Source organism: Sinohyriopsis cumingii, chromosome 12 (assembly GCF_028554795.1).
Source record: "Sinohyriopsis cumingii isolate HCF-2022 chromosome 12, ASM2855479v2, whole genome shotgun sequence".
NCBI lineage: Eukaryota > Metazoa > Mollusca > Bivalvia > Unionida > Unionidae > Sinohyriopsis > Sinohyriopsis cumingii.
The window spans coordinates 42,414,952-42,435,728 of NC_142972.1; the positions used below are offsets into that span (position 1 = coordinate 42,414,952).

Sequence of the window (20,777 nt, forward strand, 5' to 3'; positions counted from 1 at the left end):
ATTGACTATGGAATAAATTTGTCAGTAAAGTTTCACTGACAACCTCCAAGTAGTGTATGTGGAGTAGCGATAACGGCCGGTCGGATAAGAGACCATCCTATTATGACCAAAGATTAAAGTGTCTTGGCATACGTCATGCCTTTGAGTAAATATTTGAAGAGAAGAAGAGACAAAATACAATTCAACGAAAGAAAGGAATTTTTTAGCGAAATGGTCAATAAGACAATAAAACTTCTGTAGTAGAAAGATGTAATCGAAGTCTTAAAGCTAGAGTATGGAATTATTTAATTGACAAACTGGTAGATATATTAGAAAAGAAATTATTGATGGATGTAACACATCATACCACAGACCTGCAGGCGTATCACCTATTGAAGCCAATAAGGAAGAAAATAGATATCTTAGTTTCCAGTAGATGCACATGCAACGCACAAATATAAAATGGATGTGAAATTCAGGATCTCAAAATATGTTTGTATTTTTTTTATCAAGGGCCATCTTCCTAACTTCATCGAAGAGAAATTTATAATCTGAGAAGTAATTTTAGGAGATCATGTAGTATTTAAATTAGAAGACTTAAAAGGAGAAATTATGGAGGAAATATCTTAAGTGAAGGAGTTATTTTTAAAGACAATCAAGAGAATGTCTTCCAGATTAAGAAGAAAGTTTACAATTAAAAATGAAAGGCAAACAACAACGTGCTGCTAAATTAGGATATTACTATTCTTTAAATTTTTTTCAAGGATGTAAGCGAATTTCTGGCGGGAATTCCATTCATAGCAAGATACTTTCTGGCATCGGAGGAAAATCCAGTTGCAAAACTAAAATGGTTAAGTGAGTGGGGAATTATTCAATATTCTCTTACTTACATACCCCAAAACAGTTAGGAAAAGTGTCATTCGAGTGCTAGGGCTTGAAATTAGATCAAATAATGCTTATTTTACAGAATATTTTTTAAAGATAGGTAAAAATTTCTTTCTGGATTGAAGACTACTCTAAAATCTAATTAACCAATTATTTATAATAAATTTCGCAGCGTTTATTACGAGAACGACAATACGGTAGTCTTTATAAATTATTTTTCTCTATTTATAATGCCTAAAATTATTAACCAGTATAGGCATTTTATCCTCATGTATGAACAAATATGGTTACAATACAAACGAATCAAATGTTTAGATTCACAGAAACGTGCGACCTATTTGACAATTTGAGGAAAACGGACATATGGCACAGCCAATAGTTATCACTTGAGAAATTGTTTGGGCCATAGAGGAAAAAATGTGGAATATATTCAAGCGGAAGAAAATATAAAGGGATGGCAGACGTATTATAAAAGATTCGCTCAGAGGTTTATTTGTGTTTACCACTAATATGAGATTTTAATTTGTTATAAAATTAATCATTTTTATGGCTAATATGTGGAACATAATCCAGAATCAAAGGATAATTTCTCTCTCTCTCTCTGTATGTAAAGATACCCCAAATCAAATATCCTTAAATCCCTCTACCCGCTCCATGTTAGTTTTGCTAGGTTCTAATGGATGGAACATAATTAATTCAAATTGAAAAATAAACATCTAAGAACCAATCAAGCCTATTTACATTGGTTACTCTTCTCAATAACTTCCTGTATTTGCTTCTGCTGCTGCTGCTTGTGATAGACGTTGTTGATGGTGCTGCACAACTCGATTCTAGAGGCGATCTTGATACTGTCAATATCACTGAGGTCTAGATTCAAATGTATTGCTGTTATTGGCGCTTGAAAACAAATTGTATGCTTTTTTAACAGCCGTACAGCGTTAGTTATTTAATTTGGTCTCATCTGGTGCGCCATGTTCAATTTGTTTGCACATTTGGCTCGATACATGTAATCTCCCCTTACAATGTAATGGCAGCCTCTATTCTTTTCATAAAGTTGATCGTTTGACTGTTGTGTTTCGTTCATTTGTCAGTAGTGTTTCCGCATGGGTGTTGTTAGTGTTTGTGCTTCTTTGTATCTACTGCCTGTTCATTTGTTTCATTTTACGTTAGACTGACCAGTTTGATTTTTGCTTATTTGGATGAAATACCGTTTATTTATTTTTGGCGTTTCGTGTTTTGTTGGTTTCTTTAGACATTGGTCTGTTTCGTTTCTGCCGCGCTTGTTGTATTTGAGCATTGATCATATTGTCTGAGCTTCTGTGTTATATTTTGCAAACGTTCTTGTTTTACTTTAGCTTTTCCTTTTTTATTTGTATCTATTTTATTTTAATTTCAAAATGTTAGAGATAACAACTACGTGCAGTACATACGCATTAGTTTTCTGGTAGATGTCTTCAACGCACAAAATGGAGAGGTGGGTAGTGTTCCTGAGTAACTGCGTTTGAGGATGACCTCTCAACCGTAGAATACTTTGAAATTGATTAATCACCAGTAGAATACTTTGATCAAATAGTTACATTTTGAATCACATTAATAATCCAGTACTTGCTTTGTTTGATAGTACAAATATAGCCATCGACATAAACTATTGAAGACGCAAAAGTTTGTTAATGTGTTGATACTTAATGGCAGATTTGGCCGAGACAAAGGAATCAGGAAATGTACCTTCAGTCATCTATACGAAGGAATGAAACACTTACGACAAGGAAAACGATGATGAACAGATTTATGTGGCGAGATTTTATAACAGACTAATAGAAATGATAAAAATGATGTATAAATTCACCACTTAAAGAAATTGAAATCATCAAATGCATTTAACGGCTGGTAAACAATTGCTTCCGATATACATTCTTTTCTATATCCTAAATTGATATTGTAATATCTTACCACAACAGGCGGTTCGAAGGTACGGTTTAGCCATTATACAAGAGCAAATGTAATCCAACATACCATCAAACCTACTGACCAATTACGTTATTAGGTTGCATATGAATGATTTCCACTACCATTAGAAATGAAAATTTCTGTAAGAGAATGAAAGTTTGCTTAAAATCAGGCTTTACTAAATGACTTGTTTGACCTTTCTCGATTAAAAAAAATCCAGAAGTATGTATATGCTTTTGCCTCTGTTTCCAGAACAAGTCTATCTCATGTCCGTACCACATATTAATTCATGTTTTATTTTAAATGGAGCAAATCTCATACTTTTCACTTTTTCTTGAATGACTTTATTATCTAGAGGTAATTCTAAAATTGAAATAAATTATAATGGCAATTACAATCATAACTTAATTAAAATAGTTATTATGCCAAGAAATGGTAGATTGTTATTGCAATAAAAGTTTGAAGTAACCAATAAATCAAATTATGTAGTACACATTGAAATCAGCTGACTTATAATAGATTCACAGTTTAAATTGACATGACGCTAGCGCAGAGATAGCAATGTCTACTCATTATTATAACTTATAATATAAAATCAAGGTATTTTATGTTGATACTTAACTTCACTGGAATTAGTGTTTAGGTTTAAATACATATGGTTTAATAATTTTCAAGTTAGAAAGATTTCGATTCAACGATATATAATGCAATAGGATATATACTGCAAAAGGATAGGTGACGGACATTTAGCCAGAATGTCATACAAGCTGAGCACTCATGTAAGTCATCTGATGCCAGTGATATTATTGGTCAGCGGCCCATATATATGAACACGTGCTTGCGTTTGAGTGACATCCTGAAATTAAGTTAATTATTGGACAAGAAAGTTCAAGATCTTACATCTGCATGGGAAGTTTAGGGGTATGAAGGCTTGAGAATGTCTGAAGGCATTCATACCTCTTGTTTAAAGTCTCATTCCAAAACGTAGAACATTTACACCAGGGGTCAGCAGCCTATGTTGCATAGCTTGCCACATTTTTTTTCCGGGCTAATTACAAAGAGAACAAGCGCGTGCCACCAGTAAGAGAGTAACACTGTTAAAATCAAGATTTTTGGCTGCCATTCGTGTGCCACACAAAACCTCTTCACGTGCCACCCTGTGACATGCGTGCGATAGGTTACCGATCCCTGATTTACACTAATATAAATTGTATTGTGTGCACTTCGTTGCCAGCCAACTAACATTTTAGTAAAGTATATTATTATTTGATATCGGAACCGATTTCTATCTGGAACGCATATAAAATCAACATTTTTTATTTTGTTTTAAAAAATACTGCAATTAATACAGCCAAAAAAAAATCATGTGAAATGTATCCTGTGCGAAGTGAAAAGTTATGATATTTTGGTTAATCAAAATCAAACATTGCAGGGAAAAGGTAAGCAAAGTGTTAAAACATTCTTCCTGATCAATTCAAGCAAGGCTGCCCTGAAATTATGACAGTGGTATAGATTTAAAACTGGAACGTTAAATAAATGCCTTTCTTAAAAAGAATAATTTAATGCTTTCATAGAAAAATGTGAGTTGATTTTATCAATTATAGAGAAAAGCATTATATATATCTGAGGAGTTTGACCGCTCTGAAGATATTCATTTATCTCATAGAAAGTGTATATTAGTGTATCTTATTTGATATTAGTGAGGACTTTACCAATCCTTTCAAATACTTTATCTCTTTTCTTTTCATTCAATGACATGTCGCCTTTTTTTATTATCTCACATATATGAGTCCGATTCATAATGCTTATTTTCTTTACTTTACTTCACATTATTTAGCATTTTGCTGACATCTGCGTCAAATATCTATTGTTCGTGAGGCTATTTAGCAACCTAAATCTTCACTGAAAAGTGCGACACCTCCGTGCTTTTTCTCACGATTAGTCGCTCTTAATTGAAACCACCGACCAAACAATTCAGTTGAGGGATGTTTCCAGGCTAAATGCTAGGGGATGTCGTCAGCATAGTGCGAAAGACGTCAGTGACTAATTGGTCTAGAGACGCAAATTTACTCGTTACCGACCTATAATATTCGCTAAAAAATTTAGAACGCGTACTAACCAGATAATTCAGTACAAAGAACTGATCAACATCATTCTAATTTAGTTTCTTTGCTGAAATACTTGGAGTTGTATGATTTTTGTTGTTTTGCTCATATCTCACTTTGTGAAAAGAATGTTGTAAGATCAACCTTATATTCTGGTTTGTATTGACTTGAAGATGGAAACCAATTACTGCATCATTGAGACTACTTCTGTAAAATAATTGTGCCGAAGAACTTATAAGTGTGAAAAACCATACCATTGACAGAACTGACAGAAATATCAGTGAACTTTTTACAGAGCAGAACAGAGGATATATAATCATCCACATTTCGCACCATGTCTTAATAATTTCGTTTCGGTGTTCACCGTGGATTAAGTTTTGTCACATTGCATGCAAAAGTTCAATATTGTTTAATTAGGGTAACTAAAATATGTGAAACCTTACTCTTGCAATGTACATAGATAAATACAAATAGGAAAATTTATTCGTCTTTGTTGTGGAATAAGTAAAATCTGATAGTAGAAACAACCCTACAGGCAGCACATTACAACAGTGACAAATCGCTGCTCCCCTTACCCTACTCTAAAAAAAAGAAAGAAAAAAACACAACAGAAAAATGGAAACATAAAATGTCTCCCACATAAACGCTGAGTAGGAAAAAGGTGAAATTCTTTTTTTGGACAGTTAGGTGACTAAAAATGTGCCATGCAAACGCTTTAGATGCAAGAGATCCATTTTGGCTTCGACACCCGTATTCTAACCTGGGTTTTTATTCTACAAACATATTGCCCATTTTGAGATCCGCCTCTGCGAATGACTAGATGGCCATCCTTCCTAAATTCGTAAGTCAAGGTTAGGTTCACAACGAAACCTTTTCTCGAACTACCGGTTTAGAAATAACCTTTCTTAGCGTAAATGAATGCATTGGTTACAGACACTATGTCCACATCATGAAAAACAAACAGTCGAGAAACAAACCAGACTATACACTGTGACCGATATGTTCTTTACTATTTATCTTGTTACACAGTCTTCTATAGTCTAGAGGTGATTCAAATCTTGAAATTCACGTATATCGCCTGTACTAAAAAATGATGCATACATATAAAAGCCGCTAATGCGAATTATTCCACGTTCTTAATAATTTTGCGTATGTGTCTTCCGCTACTAAAATGTTTACATATAGAGATTCTGGCATCTCATTTGTATTCAAATTCGAAGATGACATGAAATCACTAACTAGTTTGGTTTCTGAAACCAAGTGAGAAGCTGAGCAGGTCAATTTCTGTTCTGAAATGTCTGTCACATGGAACAAGAGATGCAGTTTGAGGTTGATTAATTAGTAGAGGACGTGCCGTAGTTTCGAGATTTTCGCTGCTTGCGCTTCTGCATTGACTCGTCAGTTCTTCTCAGCTCAGTGCTTGTGGTTTCGTAATCAACAAGACTGTGCCAGGGGGAATGATACTGCTCGAGATCTTCCCAAGACTCATGGTATGTTACCCAGTGTTTAAAGGATGACTTGAAGATGTTTTTGAGGCGTTTCTTTTGACCCCCTTCCCCCCCCCCCGACTGCTTTCGCTCCGTCATCCTAGAAGACCTTTGGTATTCATTCGTTTGATATTTTGGTGACGTTGCCTGGCCGCCACATCCATGATTTCATCTGCAGAGCGTCTTTAATTGAAATGCATGCACTTGTGAGAACTTTTATGTTTCCTGTGGCAGTCCAGTGGTTTTGCTGGCTATTAATAGTAATTAGATAGTTGTTGCAGCAATCTCTGTTGCGTTTTGCTTGTAAAAGAGGATGATGGGTGCATACTTGTGCTCCTGACGCGAATCCAAATTGACGGAAAGTGTTCAGTCAGTTTCTGATAGATGATTTTCGGTTGAGGACATAATCAAAGTATTCTGCCAATCAAGCATATTTTCTATTCAGCTAGAAGTGTAATACCGAGAGCACTTGGTATTGGAGACGTTTCTTATGATTGTGGCCCGTGGATTGTCTTTAAAGCGTCAGAGAAGTTCGTCGTGTCATTCCAGTCTGCGAAGGACTGAATGTCATCAGCCTTGCTGGTCACTCTTGAGTCTTGCAGTTCTCTAAGATTATATTATATAGTCCTCTGATGTTGCTGAAGACTAAAATGATGAATTGATTTACTCTACGTAAGCCTTTTGGAACCGTTGTTTCTGGTTAAGTTGTCTCTGTATAGCGACATCGTTCTCATAAATAAATTTTGATGTGTGCGTTCGGTGCAGCCGAGTACACATAGTTTTTGAAGGATGCCCAGTTTTCCTCGACGTTTTAAGAGTTTGCATCCATTGTTTCTTATAGGCTGTACAGTTAGATTCTCTTGCTTAAGTTTGGAGACATTGAAGTTTGTATCCACTGTTTAGATTTGTGGTCATCTGCTAGGCTGAATCTGATTATTGGGCGTAGAGACTATGAGCCTAAAGTCAGTGCAGCATTCTGCACTTCCCATGGACTTAGTCACTCCGACATCCTGCCTGTCTCTTCTCCTGACGATCACATAGTCATTGAGACACCATTGCTTAGCGAGTGTCTGTCGAATAAATCTTCTTGCGGTCTGACATTTCATCAGTCAGAAGAATCCGTTCTTGTTGCATGATCAGCTTGTCTGCCTTCGTTACGTTTGCGATAAGAGATTGAAGGTCTTCTTTGATCTCGCCTGGGTTGGTCGTAATTGATGCATAGTTACTGATGATAGTTGCTAGTCTTTTGCATTAGTATGTCATTCGGGCCCATTTGGTAGATTTGGGATGTAGCTGTTATTTGATGGAAAACTAACACTTTCTTCAGCATACTCTGTTTTACTTCGTCCTCTCCAGAAGAATAGTAGTCTGCTTCTTCGTCGGCTTTCATTTTTCGGCTAGATACGCTTCACTCAGGACTGATATCTGAATGTTGAATCAAGCCAGTTATCTACCTGCTAGAGATCTTTTTCTTTCTGGTCTATCTGCTAATGTACTATCCATTAGCATGCGCACATTCCAGGCCGATAGTCAGTTGTGTCACCTTTGTCCTCTTGAATAGTGTTCGAAGGCTAAAGTGTGATCCCCCTCTGATGCTGTATACTGACCAACGAAGAACGAAATGATAGGGCACCTTTTTTTTTAACCCATTCCTCGTGCTACAGAGGTAAGCAGAGGGATCTTAACTAAAGTTTGTTTTTCAGTCGTCACAAGGTTTGCCGAGCTTCACTGATTCTTCCGTGCATTGAAAAGCGACACAGTAGCTGGATCGTTTTGTGCGCAGGTCTGCAGCTACATATCTCAGTATATCCCAACCTGAGGCTTTGCCTCTAGCCAATTTCCGCGGGCTTGACAACATCTGTTGTGTTGAGGTGGGGTTAAGTGCAGAGGGATGATGTCACGAATTGTACCCGAGTTAGATTTAAGGGAAGAAATGTATCAAAAATTCTGTTGAGTTTGTTTCTTTTTTTGTCGCATATTCTTTGCTCACCTATCAAGAGCTAGAACCTAGGACATCATGATACATTAGATACATGGAACATTGGATTATGGACATTACTTGCATTATTAATAATTTCTTAATTCATTACATCAGCTATAATGGACCTCATCCACTATTTACTTTATCATGCATCTATGAATAACCAACTACAAAATATAATAAGTGGCTTACAAAAACAGACTGCGTAGATATACATTCGTTATTGTGTAAGTGCTACAATCATTCCCTTTTTGTGTTGTAGATTTACTGAATATATCCTTGGAAAATGAAATCAGTGGTTCAGCTGAGGAATATATATTCACTAAATTGGATTAGTGTTATGTATATTAAATTTAAAGTGTGTGCTTGATTTTCGCCTGTGATTCGAGGTTGTTGATAAAGGTTTTGCATACCCGACTTTTGTCCTGATTTTCAGCAGCAAACAAGATGGTTACTTAAAGGTGAGTCCAGGGCCTAACCTGAACGAGTAAATGGAATTTTCTATAAGTTTTTCAGAAAATACTGTTGTATCGTAGGTCAAGTGAAATATGTATAAATACAGCTTTAATAAACAGTTATTAATCATTGTTTTAAGGTTAGTCTCTAGAATCAAAGACATTACGGATTACATCATTGGTACATCAGGACATTCAAGACTATTGATACATCACGCCATTCAAGACTACCGGTATACCAGGACATTCAAGACTCTTGGTTAATCAGTACATTCAAAACTTTTGGGGTTCATTCGGAACATTCAATACTTATGCATTTGTGGTAGCACATTTATGATTATTTGGGATTTAGTTCACAATACTGTAAGTGTGTCTTAAATTTTCACTTTATAACTTAGAGAAAAAAAATGATTTTGTGCTTTTATTAAACTTGTTGATTATACTTTGATCTGTTATGTAGTTTAATTCATAGAGTAGTAAAATTAGATTTTACAAAAATTGTATTCAAAGATTAACAAAATTTGTTGGAATAGAAGCATAATTCAAACTGGACAACGCTATTGCACCTGATGTGCAAAAACCTAACACGCCAAGATAATATATCCTATCGAATGTGCGGATTTGAAGAAGTACAATGATTCTTTATAATCAATGATTCGCATAATTTAGTCTATTTGATTTGCACAAGGTAGATTAGGACCATCGCTGTGGCGGAACCCAGGCGGAACGGTGTTGATCCATTAACAATCTGGTTGGGACGATTAATTCTACATACATACCAGTAGAAGGAGAGATAAACTGATGGCTCCACTTGAGGGTAGACAAGATGAACAAACTTGACCCATGTCAAGATAATATATCCCATCAAACTTGACCCATGTCAAGGTAATATATCCCATCAAACTTGACCCATGTTGTCCGCTTAAGATCAGCCTAAGGTCAGGAATGACGACTGGCAGGATAGTTTCGGAGTCTCAGAATGCTTACCATGGATTTCGTCCCCTATCTTAGATGGAAATTTATGCCATAATGGACTTGTATGTCACCTACGATTGCTGGTTTGAACCTGACGGACCAAGATACCGTTTTGGGAGGCGGTCAGTATATGCCATTGGCCTTGACTAAGACAACACTGCAGTCACTGTGCTTCCATCAGCTTGATGTTCAGATGACCCTTTCTTTTAAATAAGCATGTGGAGTGGTAATTTTGTTATTAATCATTTCGTTAAATCAATGTTATCGTACCCTTATCTTATACCGGTAAGAATGAGATATTTTTGTAAAGTTCAATGGATACAAAATTATGTCCTGTTTGCATGTGTTACTTGTCACTAATGTTATGTTGATTTATTTTGGAGTCGATTATTAAAAACCCAACCTCTTCTTGATATGTTATCAACTTTCGAGTATTAATTATGACTCTTAATATATTCACTGAATAAAGCCAGTCAGTTTTCGTTTTGTTGTACACATGTGCTGCTGTACCTCAAGGTGGATCGTGTGTGAGCGTGTGTGTGATTTGGATTTTTAACGTAGCTTTAATAATGTTTCAGTCATATCCCTACGATGTCTGCATTGTGGCAGTTTATAGTGATGTCTAGCATGATGTCTTCACCCAGTCTCATTATCTTGACACCAAGTCTACCAGTCCTAACATTTACCTATTAATGCTGAGCGCCAAGCGAGGTAGCTGTTAGTTCCATTTTTTAAAATAAGTCTTTGGTATGACTCGAACCCACGAACTCCCGCATCCGAGGAGGACGCTCTAACTACTAGGCGACCGGAGCGGTCCAAGGTAGATCGTAATACGATTCTAAACATGACAAAACTTTCATTTGTTTTCCAACTTGACCTTTGTCTATGTATCTTCAGGGATTATTTATATTTTGCAACCATTATATCCCTACTGTGTTATTTGAAGCCACAGACGATATATGAAATAGTCTATTTTCTCTAATATGAGATAAATTTGAAATTTAATCATCTTTAAGGTCATTTTCTTCGAGGGAAGTTCTTTGTTTTTTTGCCTGAGTCATTCAACTTATTTGTCATTTGCGACAACAAATACTGAGCGGTCATGGCCAGGTCGAAACGTTCCCAGCGTGTTTATCAGAATGTCCAGGACATGTCTGCCTACAGTTACAAACAATAGGCAGGCCGAAGAAAATTGCTACGTTTTTCACTGTCGAGAATAATGATCACATTAATTTAGTTTAGTCATGCCTACCCATGAACAACGTGGGAACCGATTGCTAGTAATTGTTATAATAAGAATAAGAATTCTTTATTTCAGACTACAAAGTCCTGACTATACGTTTCGACCTGGCCATGACCTGACTATGTACAGCTTTTCTAACAAAAATTGTAAATAAGAGAAAAATATGATACAGAATGTAAGTAACAGTCTGTGTCTACAACTAATACAATTCTGAACAGGCTAAAGATATGCAAGATTTTACCATAATCCGTTCCATATGACAACTTGTACACACCTCTAATCATCATTTGGTTTCTTTTAGTGGTCTGAAATATAACATTACATGGCCAGATATGAGCACACATTTAGTGGTCTTTGTGAGTATATATTGCTTCCTTTGAGATGTAAATGCATTGCACTTGATGTCGATAATACAATTCCTGCATCATGTAAAGAAATGTGACATCGTATAGGTTGTAATCACATTTTGGAAGAGCTGAAGTAATCTTTATTTCCTTTCACATAAATGTACATGCATCGATAGTTTAAGCACGATACGTCATTTGATTACGATTAGCAAGAACGCGTACATCAGGATTAATCAGGATTACCTGTTTGTAATAGTTCTATTGATACTACTTTTACATAAGTCAGTGTCTGTCTATATCTATATATCTATGTATCTATATATGTATCTATCTGTCTATCTATATATCTATCTATCTATCTGTCTGTCTGTCTGTCTATCTATCTATCTATCTGTCTGTCTGTCTGTCTGTCTATCTATATATCTATCTGCCTGTCTGTCTGTCTGTCTATCTATCAATGTATCTTTTTATTGTATCTATCTATCTGTATATCTATCTCTATCTCTATATCTATCTATTTATGTATCTATGTATGTATCTATCTATATCTATCTATCTATATCTATCTCTATATCTATCTATCTAATCACGAACTGCTTATTAAGACCAGTGTCGCAATGCTCACATGAATGGTGTTTGTAAATAAGGTTAACTGTATATAACAATATTACAATTAAAAAATAGATGAAAATAATGTGTACGTAATAAGCCTAAATAAAGGAAGACATTGTATTTAGCATTAACTCAATTTCCGGTCTAATATTAAAAGGTGTAAGTATTTCTCACTTGTTACGGGTAGGTATGTATTGGCCAGTCGAAAATATGAACGGTGTTAATACTTCCTTTTCCGACTCAAACTTTCCGCGTTTAAGTGTAACTAGGTCAGCAAGTATCTTTCATTTTTATATTTTGTGATTCCCCCCATTGTTTCACTCATTCTATATTTAAAATAAGTATAGGAATAGGGGAATATCAAAATATACTAGTTTGGTCAAAATTATAATAATCAAGCTTTTGAGTCAACCAAGATCGTTACTATATTCGTTTTTGTAGAAATATTCCTACAGAAAATAACGTAAAACAAACTATTAAGGAATAAATTAACACTTAAAAAGAAATTACGGTCCACAATTCTATATTCACATTAAGTTTTAAGATCCAGAGGGTAGAACGTATATTTCCTTAATTTTATGTGTATCATAATATTTTAAAACAGAAAAGTACCATTACATTTCATATAGATTCATTTTCATATCTTTCTTTCACAAAAATAAATTTCTGCGTGATGCTTGATTTGTTTGTTGTATGTTATATTTTGCATAGGATTTTGACATACCTAAATTTCTAGTGTTTCGTATTTTGAGACATCTATCAAGAATTTATTATATATTTTCCTAGACTTTGGACATGATTATGTACATCAATCTCATCACGAATAGCATTTATTACGCCGTAAGTTTTACCACATTACTGTTATTAAATGGTTTTGTAAATTTTAAAAATCATCAGCAAAATGAAAACTAATTTCACTTGATAAATTTCTCTAAAAGTCATCTTATTTAGAGGCTTTTTCTTGTTACGTATCTCTGCAAGTATACCTCATTAATAAACTGTTTTAAGAATGATCCAGTGATGAAGACGAATTTTAGATTTTTAGTTTTCAATATCTTATAATATTATCAAATTGTTAACATCTGGAGTAATATTACAATTCATACTGTGCACTAGATAAACATAAGTGTACATGTTTCATTGTATGAATATAATAAATAAGGAATTAACAAGGTCCAACGAACAGAAAATACCGCATAAAAGACATTTATTCTTCGTGAACACATTTACGCATACAGCTTATTGTAACATTAAAAAAAAGGCATGTGGTAGACATATTTTTCATTTTAACCACATATTGTTTTTGACAATATCACGTAAACTCGTGATAAATTTTCTACTAAAAAATATTGCAAGGGAAAAAGAAGAAATATAGGAAATGACATAATATAAATAATTACGATACCATTGTTACGAGTCTATGTTATTAAAATAAGTAACAGAAAAGAGTGAAGACAACAAGCTTTGTAAAATTTAACAAACAGTTTATTTCCTTAGAATATAAAAGTGAAAATGGGAAAAAGAACTTATAGTATTGCGAATTAAATCCAAAATTAATCAAAGAAATAAAGACACAAGTCCTAGTAATACAATATTCCTGAATAAAACTCAGTTCAAGTCCCGAAGAGATCCAAACCTGCAGGCGATGACATGTCTGTTACAGCCTGCGAAATATTGATGTGTCAACAGTCTCTTGTTGAATCACATAAATATTATTCCAGGTTTGAATTCAGTATAAATTCTAAAGAATATGTTTATCCAAGAATTTTGTCAGAGCACGTTTGTATTTCCAGAGAAAAAAAATCACTTGAATTCAATAATTTGAAGAAAATAAAATTCAGCCCAAACTGGTCACAACACCATACAACTTAAAGTGCTAGATGTTAAAGCACGACTGGCAAAATCCTCACAGTCACTAGATAATATAGTTCTCTGCTTGACCTCAGGTCAGAATTAGCATTTTCTAAAAACAACCATTACCTAATGGAAAATAACCTTCTAGAATGATCTAATGAGAATTGTTTATTTACAACACAATAGCGTACAAAATTAAATTAGGAATCTCCAAAACCCCGACCTTTATCAACGTATTTGCTCCTTTGTTTACCTGAATAATAATCCTGATAATAAGCTGATACACATAGAGAACAATGAAGCTATTATTAGTTGTTTACATACATGAAATAAATAAAAAAGAATAATAAAAAGGCAATCCGGTCAAGCAGAAATGAACAGAATTTCAGACAAGGTCAAGTCCAACATACAATGTTACTTAACAATAACACGTAATAGAATAAAAAATTTAAAACTAACAAACAAACAATTAAATTAAATATACATAACACCATCTTCTAACAGATAAATCGCACATATAGCACCAAGTGCATTCAATTTAAGCTCTTAAGTCCCGCTCTTTGAAACTTCAGTCAATCTCAGTAGTTGCTTGGAGAGTTTCGTGAGGGTAACTGTAGGCATACTTACTGTAAATCGTCAAACGCTAAGTACTAATTTGACTACTAATTTTGACCCCTCATAATTCATTTGAAAATCAGATTGATGGATTATTTGGAGCTTAGAATTTATAGTTACAAATCTGTTGTATTAACGTAAATATGTTAGTACAAGCATTTGCACAAATACATATATCAGATTGATTTATTAAATGGCAGCACGGGACACTTACGCGGATATTGCAGAATGCAACTTGCAACAATGGGAAGTATAGGTTTTAATTCGGATTCCATCTTCCAACAGTCCTGTTCGTGACAATATCGGTCCAAAGTCTTTAAGTACTTGTTCTCAGTCTTGTCTATGCCTCCTAATGCATACAGCCTACTGTCTCTGTCAAAAATGAAAAATAACTCCCGGGACGGGGTCATACAAGAACATAACTTAGACAGGCCCGATTTTGGATCGAACCAAATCAGATTTCCACCAGGGGTAGCCATATAGACTTTGTTATTCAACAACACAGCCTGACCACCAGAAAAGGAAATTGGAAGGTTCGGCAAGTGTTCAGTAACGTTCGTGATTGTATTCAGACATCGAACACAAGAAACGTCACGTCCATCTGAGGCTCTGCCACCAAATATGTACAAACATTTCTGATACTGAACAACCAAAGGATTTGAAACGTTCTCCTCAAGGTGTCCGATTGTCGAATACATTTTTGTTCTTGGATTATATTTCTCGATGAGGGAAAGTTTGTCGCCACCTATTAGGTAAATGTTTTCATCAAGAGACACCATGGAATGATTAGAACGTTCAGAGCATAGTTTGGGGCATGTCCTCCATTTATTTTCGATGACGTCATATTCCAACAGTTTTCTGCTGGAACGCCCTCTACCACCGGAAATGAATATGTATGGACACTCATTGCGGATTTGTGAACAAACCGAGAAGCCGCGTCCGAACTTATTCACCTTTTTCACACGTTGTCTGTGGATGATCATAGTAGAGGACAGTTCCATAATTATAACTGTCTGTTTTTCAGTGGCATCGTTTCTCACGAAGAGCACACCATACTGAACACTTTTAGAGTTCTTGCAAATATTTGCATCGGGGCAAATCAGTTTTCTTCTATTTTTCTTTAACATATGCTTGCACTCCTCACAGCCTTGAAGACTGTACAACTGATCGGATTCCCCAATATCATTGTAAAAATTCATGCAGTGTTGAAAGAGTTTATTATCAGTGCTAAATGTCCGCAGTAAACAGAGATGGAGAAAAGAATGAAAATTGTCTTCATTGAGTTGCAAATCTGCAGGACACCCATCACAAAGAAACTTCGCCAGTTTTTTCCTATCCCCTTCAGGCAGATTTTGAATGTAAATACGCTCCTTCAGGACTGGATTATCATTCGTCAGACAGCATACTTCTTGTGGGTAACATGCCATTTCCTTTTCTTGGAACATTTCTTACAGTGAGAATTACTTTACATGTGGAAAACACACTATTCCATCGTACATTTAGATCACTTTTGGAACAACTGTAGTTTTTACACGATTTATTGTCATCCTGTCTGAAATAAAAAAATAAAAATGATCTCATAGTTAGAGGACGTTAGAAAAATAATGTTATATAATATATTAATTTTTATAGCCAATCCCTTTGATCTCATTCATTAACATAAACATAGGTATCAATTATTATTATTATTATTATTATTATTATTATAGCCCATCCGAATGTGTTTGTGTGGCACCCAGACATAGCTCTGTTTTCAATCATGATTGCTTTGGAACATTATTAAATATAGAATACCATCATCATATTCAGACATGAAGGAAGTAACACGAAGGAAATGATTTACATTTCAATAGAAGAACATGATATGTTGTATAATCTAAGTTACGAGTTAGTACATTGTAATTGTTTTTAAAAGTACATAAATTATGCTTACTGGAATAAGCTGTAAGATGAATAGGGTTTGAATGAGCAAGTCCTTGTCTTACATTTCCCCCCAAATGGTATACCGCTTCAAGTGTCAGGTCCAAAAAAAATCGTAATGAACCTTCTTGTTCTTTCCAGACATTATAAAAGGGAGGAAAAGGCGTTACTTTCAAATATCCCTTAAGATTATATAGTAGGCTATGGCTTCAAAACAAACGCCACCTCATAATCTGATGAGGTGGATAACAGTATGTATGTATGTATGTATGTATGTATGTATGTATGTATGTATATGAGTGTTTGTATGTATGTGTGTAAGTGTCTGTCTGTATGTATGTATGTATGTTTGTGTATGTATGTATGTATGTACGTACGTACGTACGTACGTATGTATGTATGTATGTATGGATGTATGTATGGATGTATGTATGTATGTATGTATGTATGTATGTATGCATAATTAATAAAAACGAACATGTAGAGTGACAAAAAAATTTCCAAAACGTTCTCCACATCTTGATAATTAACATGAGATGATATAATTACCTGTTTAACGATAAAACATCTAGAATCGTTCCATTTCATAGTACCAAATTACTGACTAGAAGTATCACTCGGTTACTGTACACATATAATGCACATTTATGCATTTATATACAAGACGTTCATTACCACAATCACGTAAGAGTAAATACGTTGTCAAGTGAACAACAAATCAACAAGCCTAAACAAGAACTAGCGACATATTTTCCAGCCACTGCCCAACTACACCTTTATAAATCACATACGCATGAGCTTCACACCACTGTACGTTAAAATGAATGTATGCACGAACGGGCTTATTTGTATGTGTTTATATCTTTTCAAAAAAAAAAGTATTTCCATTGACAGTAGAAACTGACATTCTTTGTTGTAAGACAAAAATATCTTCTAATAATGTGAACTTCACGACTGCATATTTTGTGTTTAGTTGTTTTATTCTTGTTTGATGGTTTGTTCCCGGTAATAATGTTTCGATTCTTCCCTACATTGTGCATATACCCACTGCATATATAATCACTGATTTGTTTTATTTTATTTCATGTTTTGTTTTGTAATAACTCCAGGTTTCATTTTTATGTGGCCCTTATCTGTTAGTCAATACTCACCGATTCAATTACCCTTTCAGCTCGCGATGGAAAATCATGCTGGCCCTCAAAATTCATAACACGGCCGTCTCATACTTTTCAGACGAGGAAAACGTGCTCTGATATTGTCGCTATAATCTGTCTCTATCGCTATGAACTGCATCAACATACATTCCATTACTTTCACGCATCAGCTCATTCCGAGCTTACTAACCTCTCTACCCTTTACGGTAAATCAAACATTCCGGTATAATAAGTATCGCAAGGGTATAGGTCTAGTTTTCACTGAATGGATGAGGGTATTCGCTTTTGTAACGTACCTGAAAAGCATTGACATAAATACCGTATATATTCCCGTGTATGTAGTCTCTTTACTATTATTTTATTCAGAACTTATATATACACATGCATAAACATGAGGAACAATTAGTTCCATTGCTAAATTGATACACTGGAATACACACAACCATGTGCACACATACGCACACTGTTATAAGTCTATGCTCTTAAAATAAGTAATGGAAAAGAGTGAAAGACAACAAGCTTGGTAAAATGTACAATACATTTATTTCCGTAGAATGCAAAGTGAAAATGAATTGTTGTTGTTGTTGTTGTAGGGTTTAACGCCATTTTTCAGCACACGATAGGCTATACATGGCGGCCAGTATTAATGGTGGAGGAAGAACTCGAGAAAACCCCAGAAAGAACCACCGACCCATGAGAAGCTACTGGCAAGCTCTCTCACATACCCACATTAGCCGAATCCGAGACTCGAACTTACGCAGACAGAGGTGAGATGGCAGTGATCCGTAACGAAGAGCGCTTTAGGCCACTCGGCCACTCGGGGCCCCAAAAGTGAAAATGAAGAAAAAGAACTTACGGTATTGCGATTTAAATCCCCCAAAATGGATGAATTACAGACACAAGTCATATAAATTGAAAATGCTGAATAAAATGCAGTAAAAGACAAGAATAAATTCAAAAACTGACAGTAATGGAATTCCAGGCTTGAATTCACTATAAATTCCAGAACCTGTCTTTATCCAAGAATTTTATCAGAACACTTTTGTATATCCAAAGAAAATAATCACTTGAATTCAATAATTTGAGGAAATAAAATTCAGCCCAACTAGACACAACATAATATACAATTTCAAGGTGCTAGATCATAAAGCAACTGATAAAATCCTCCCAGGTACGCCATATATATATAGTTCTCTACCTGACCTCAGGTTATAATTAGCATTTTCTTTAAAAAAACCCATTACCTAATGCAAAAAGAAAAACGTTCCAGAATGATCCTGCCGTATACAAAACAATAACCTGGATTATGTATAATTCACTTAGGAAATTCCTAAACTTAGACCCAAATAAGCATATTTACTTCCTCTATTAATAATAATACTGATTTTATACCTATACACATAGATAATAATTTAGCTATGTATTAGCTGTTTACAAGGTCAAGTCCAACATACAATATTATCTTACAATAGAATAAAATAAAATAAAATAAAATAAAACTAACTAATAAACAAAGCAAATTAAATATACATAACACTATCCCTCATAAAGAAAAAGAAAGACGTATGCAATAAAGCTTTCCTTTTACTATAAGATGAAATCTTATGAATGAAACAAACTATACATGAAACATTATATTTATATACACGTGAAAGTGCATCTGCTATTAAATTGTCTTTTTCTTTAACGTGCCTGATGTCAACATTTTATTTTTGCAATATCGAACTCCAGCTTTATAATCTCTGATTTTTGTTTTTCATCTTGCCAATATAGGCTTCAAAGTGATTTAATGCCAGTACCAAAGCCAAACATTCTTTCTGGATTGTGGAATAATTTGTCTGGTGCTCTTTAATTTCTTAGAAAAGTAGTACACTGGATGATCTTCACCATTTTTGTCTTCTTGAATCAATACTGATACAACCCCAACATCACTTGCATAAACAGACAGTTTAAATGACTGACTGAAATTTGGAGCTGTTAAAACTGGTGCACTCTTAAGTATGGTATTTAACTTATCAAAAGCTCCCTGACATTTTTCCAACCAATGCAACTTGGTTTTCTTGCTCAATAAATTTGTCAGGGATTCAGCAAATATGGAAAAATTGGAACAAAATTTCCGATAGTCAGTTGCTTTTTACTGATAAGCAGAAGGATATCAGAGATAGCCTTGACCTTAGCATATATAGGTTTAACTTGTCCATGTCTCACGATATGTCCTAGAAATGTTACACAAGCACGGCAAAAATCTCCTTTTGGATAAATTAAATGTCAATTTTGCATTAGTGAGTCTGACAAAGAATTGCGAATGGTCGCTAAATGGTCTACCCAGATGTCATTGTAGATGATGACATCATCTATGTAAGCATCACAATTATCTTGACCATATATAGTCATGTTCATTAAACTTTGAAAAACACTAGGAGAACCTTTCATCCCTAACTGCATCACGTTATATTGATAAAGTCCATCTGGATTCACGAATCCGAAATTTACTTCGCCGTTTCTGTCAGTCGAAATTGAGAAATTCCTTTAAGAAAGTCAAATTGAGTGACATACTCTACATTTACAATTTTATCATTACAGTCATCGAATCTTGGTAATGGAAATGAATCTGTTTTAGTCACACTGTTCACCTTTCTATAATCAGTGCACATGCAGAAAGTATCATCTGGTTTCGGAACAACTATACATGGTGAACTCCAGTCACCTTAGGTATTTTCTCACTGGGTTTTCCTTCCATTTGGCAAATATGACAAGATCTGTAGTATTTACAAAAATCATTTTTAGTTTTTGGCCAATAGAAGTGATTCAAGATCTTGTGATAAGTCTTACTGATCACCAACTGACCAGCCAAACTAGTTTCAAGGGTCAGGCTAAGAGTTTCCTGTCAGGACTATTTTGGAACTTCAATTTGATAGTTCACTGACCACTCATCACTCTGACCACTCATCACTCTGCTCTGTGAAATAATTCTCCAGCAAATACTGAATTTCTTTTCCTTCAAACATTCCTATTTAAGAGTGTTTATCCTGTACGGGTGTTGTTTCACAGGTGTGGAACTTACAATTTCAAAGTCATGGTAGATTTTATTTGTTCTTGTAGAACCATCTTGAAATAAATACTCATATTCAAGTAATATCTGTTTTAGTTCATTATTTTCTTGTTGCTGCAGATGTGAATGTTTCTGGTCCAGATCATTCATAACTTCTGAATTTCGA

General features: G+C 34.7%; 1 protein-coding gene across 2 annotated transcripts; it reads right to left on the reverse strand.

The window, feature by feature from the left end:
- Positions 1 to 13,215: 13,215 nt before the first annotated feature.
- On the reverse strand, positions 13,216 to 17,810 carry LOC149786335 (kelch-like protein 36). Of its 2 annotated transcripts, none has more exons than XM_089976747.1 (2): positions 17,557 to 17,810; positions 13,216 to 16,037 (listed from the first exon to the last, which is right to left on the reverse strand). In XM_089976747.1, exon 2 carries the CDS (start codon positions 15,928 to 15,930, stop codon positions 14,662 to 14,664), a length of 1,269 nt encoding a protein of 422 aa, XP_089832873.1. In that variant the 5' UTR covers positions 15,931 to 16,037; positions 17,557 to 17,810; the 3' UTR covers positions 13,216 to 14,661. The 2 variants fall into 2 exon arrangements, with proteins under 2 accessions (XP_089832873.1, XP_089832872.1); XM_089976746.1 differs by lacking the exon at positions 17,557 to 17,810 and adding an exon at positions 16,955 to 17,534.
- Positions 17,811 to 20,777: the final 2,967 nt, after the last annotated feature.

Coding starts and splice junctions, on each gene's coding strand:
- LOC149786335 (XM_089976747.1), bottom strand. CDS start 15,930: ATGTTCCAAGAAAAGGAAATGGCATGTTACCCACAAGAAGTATGCTGT.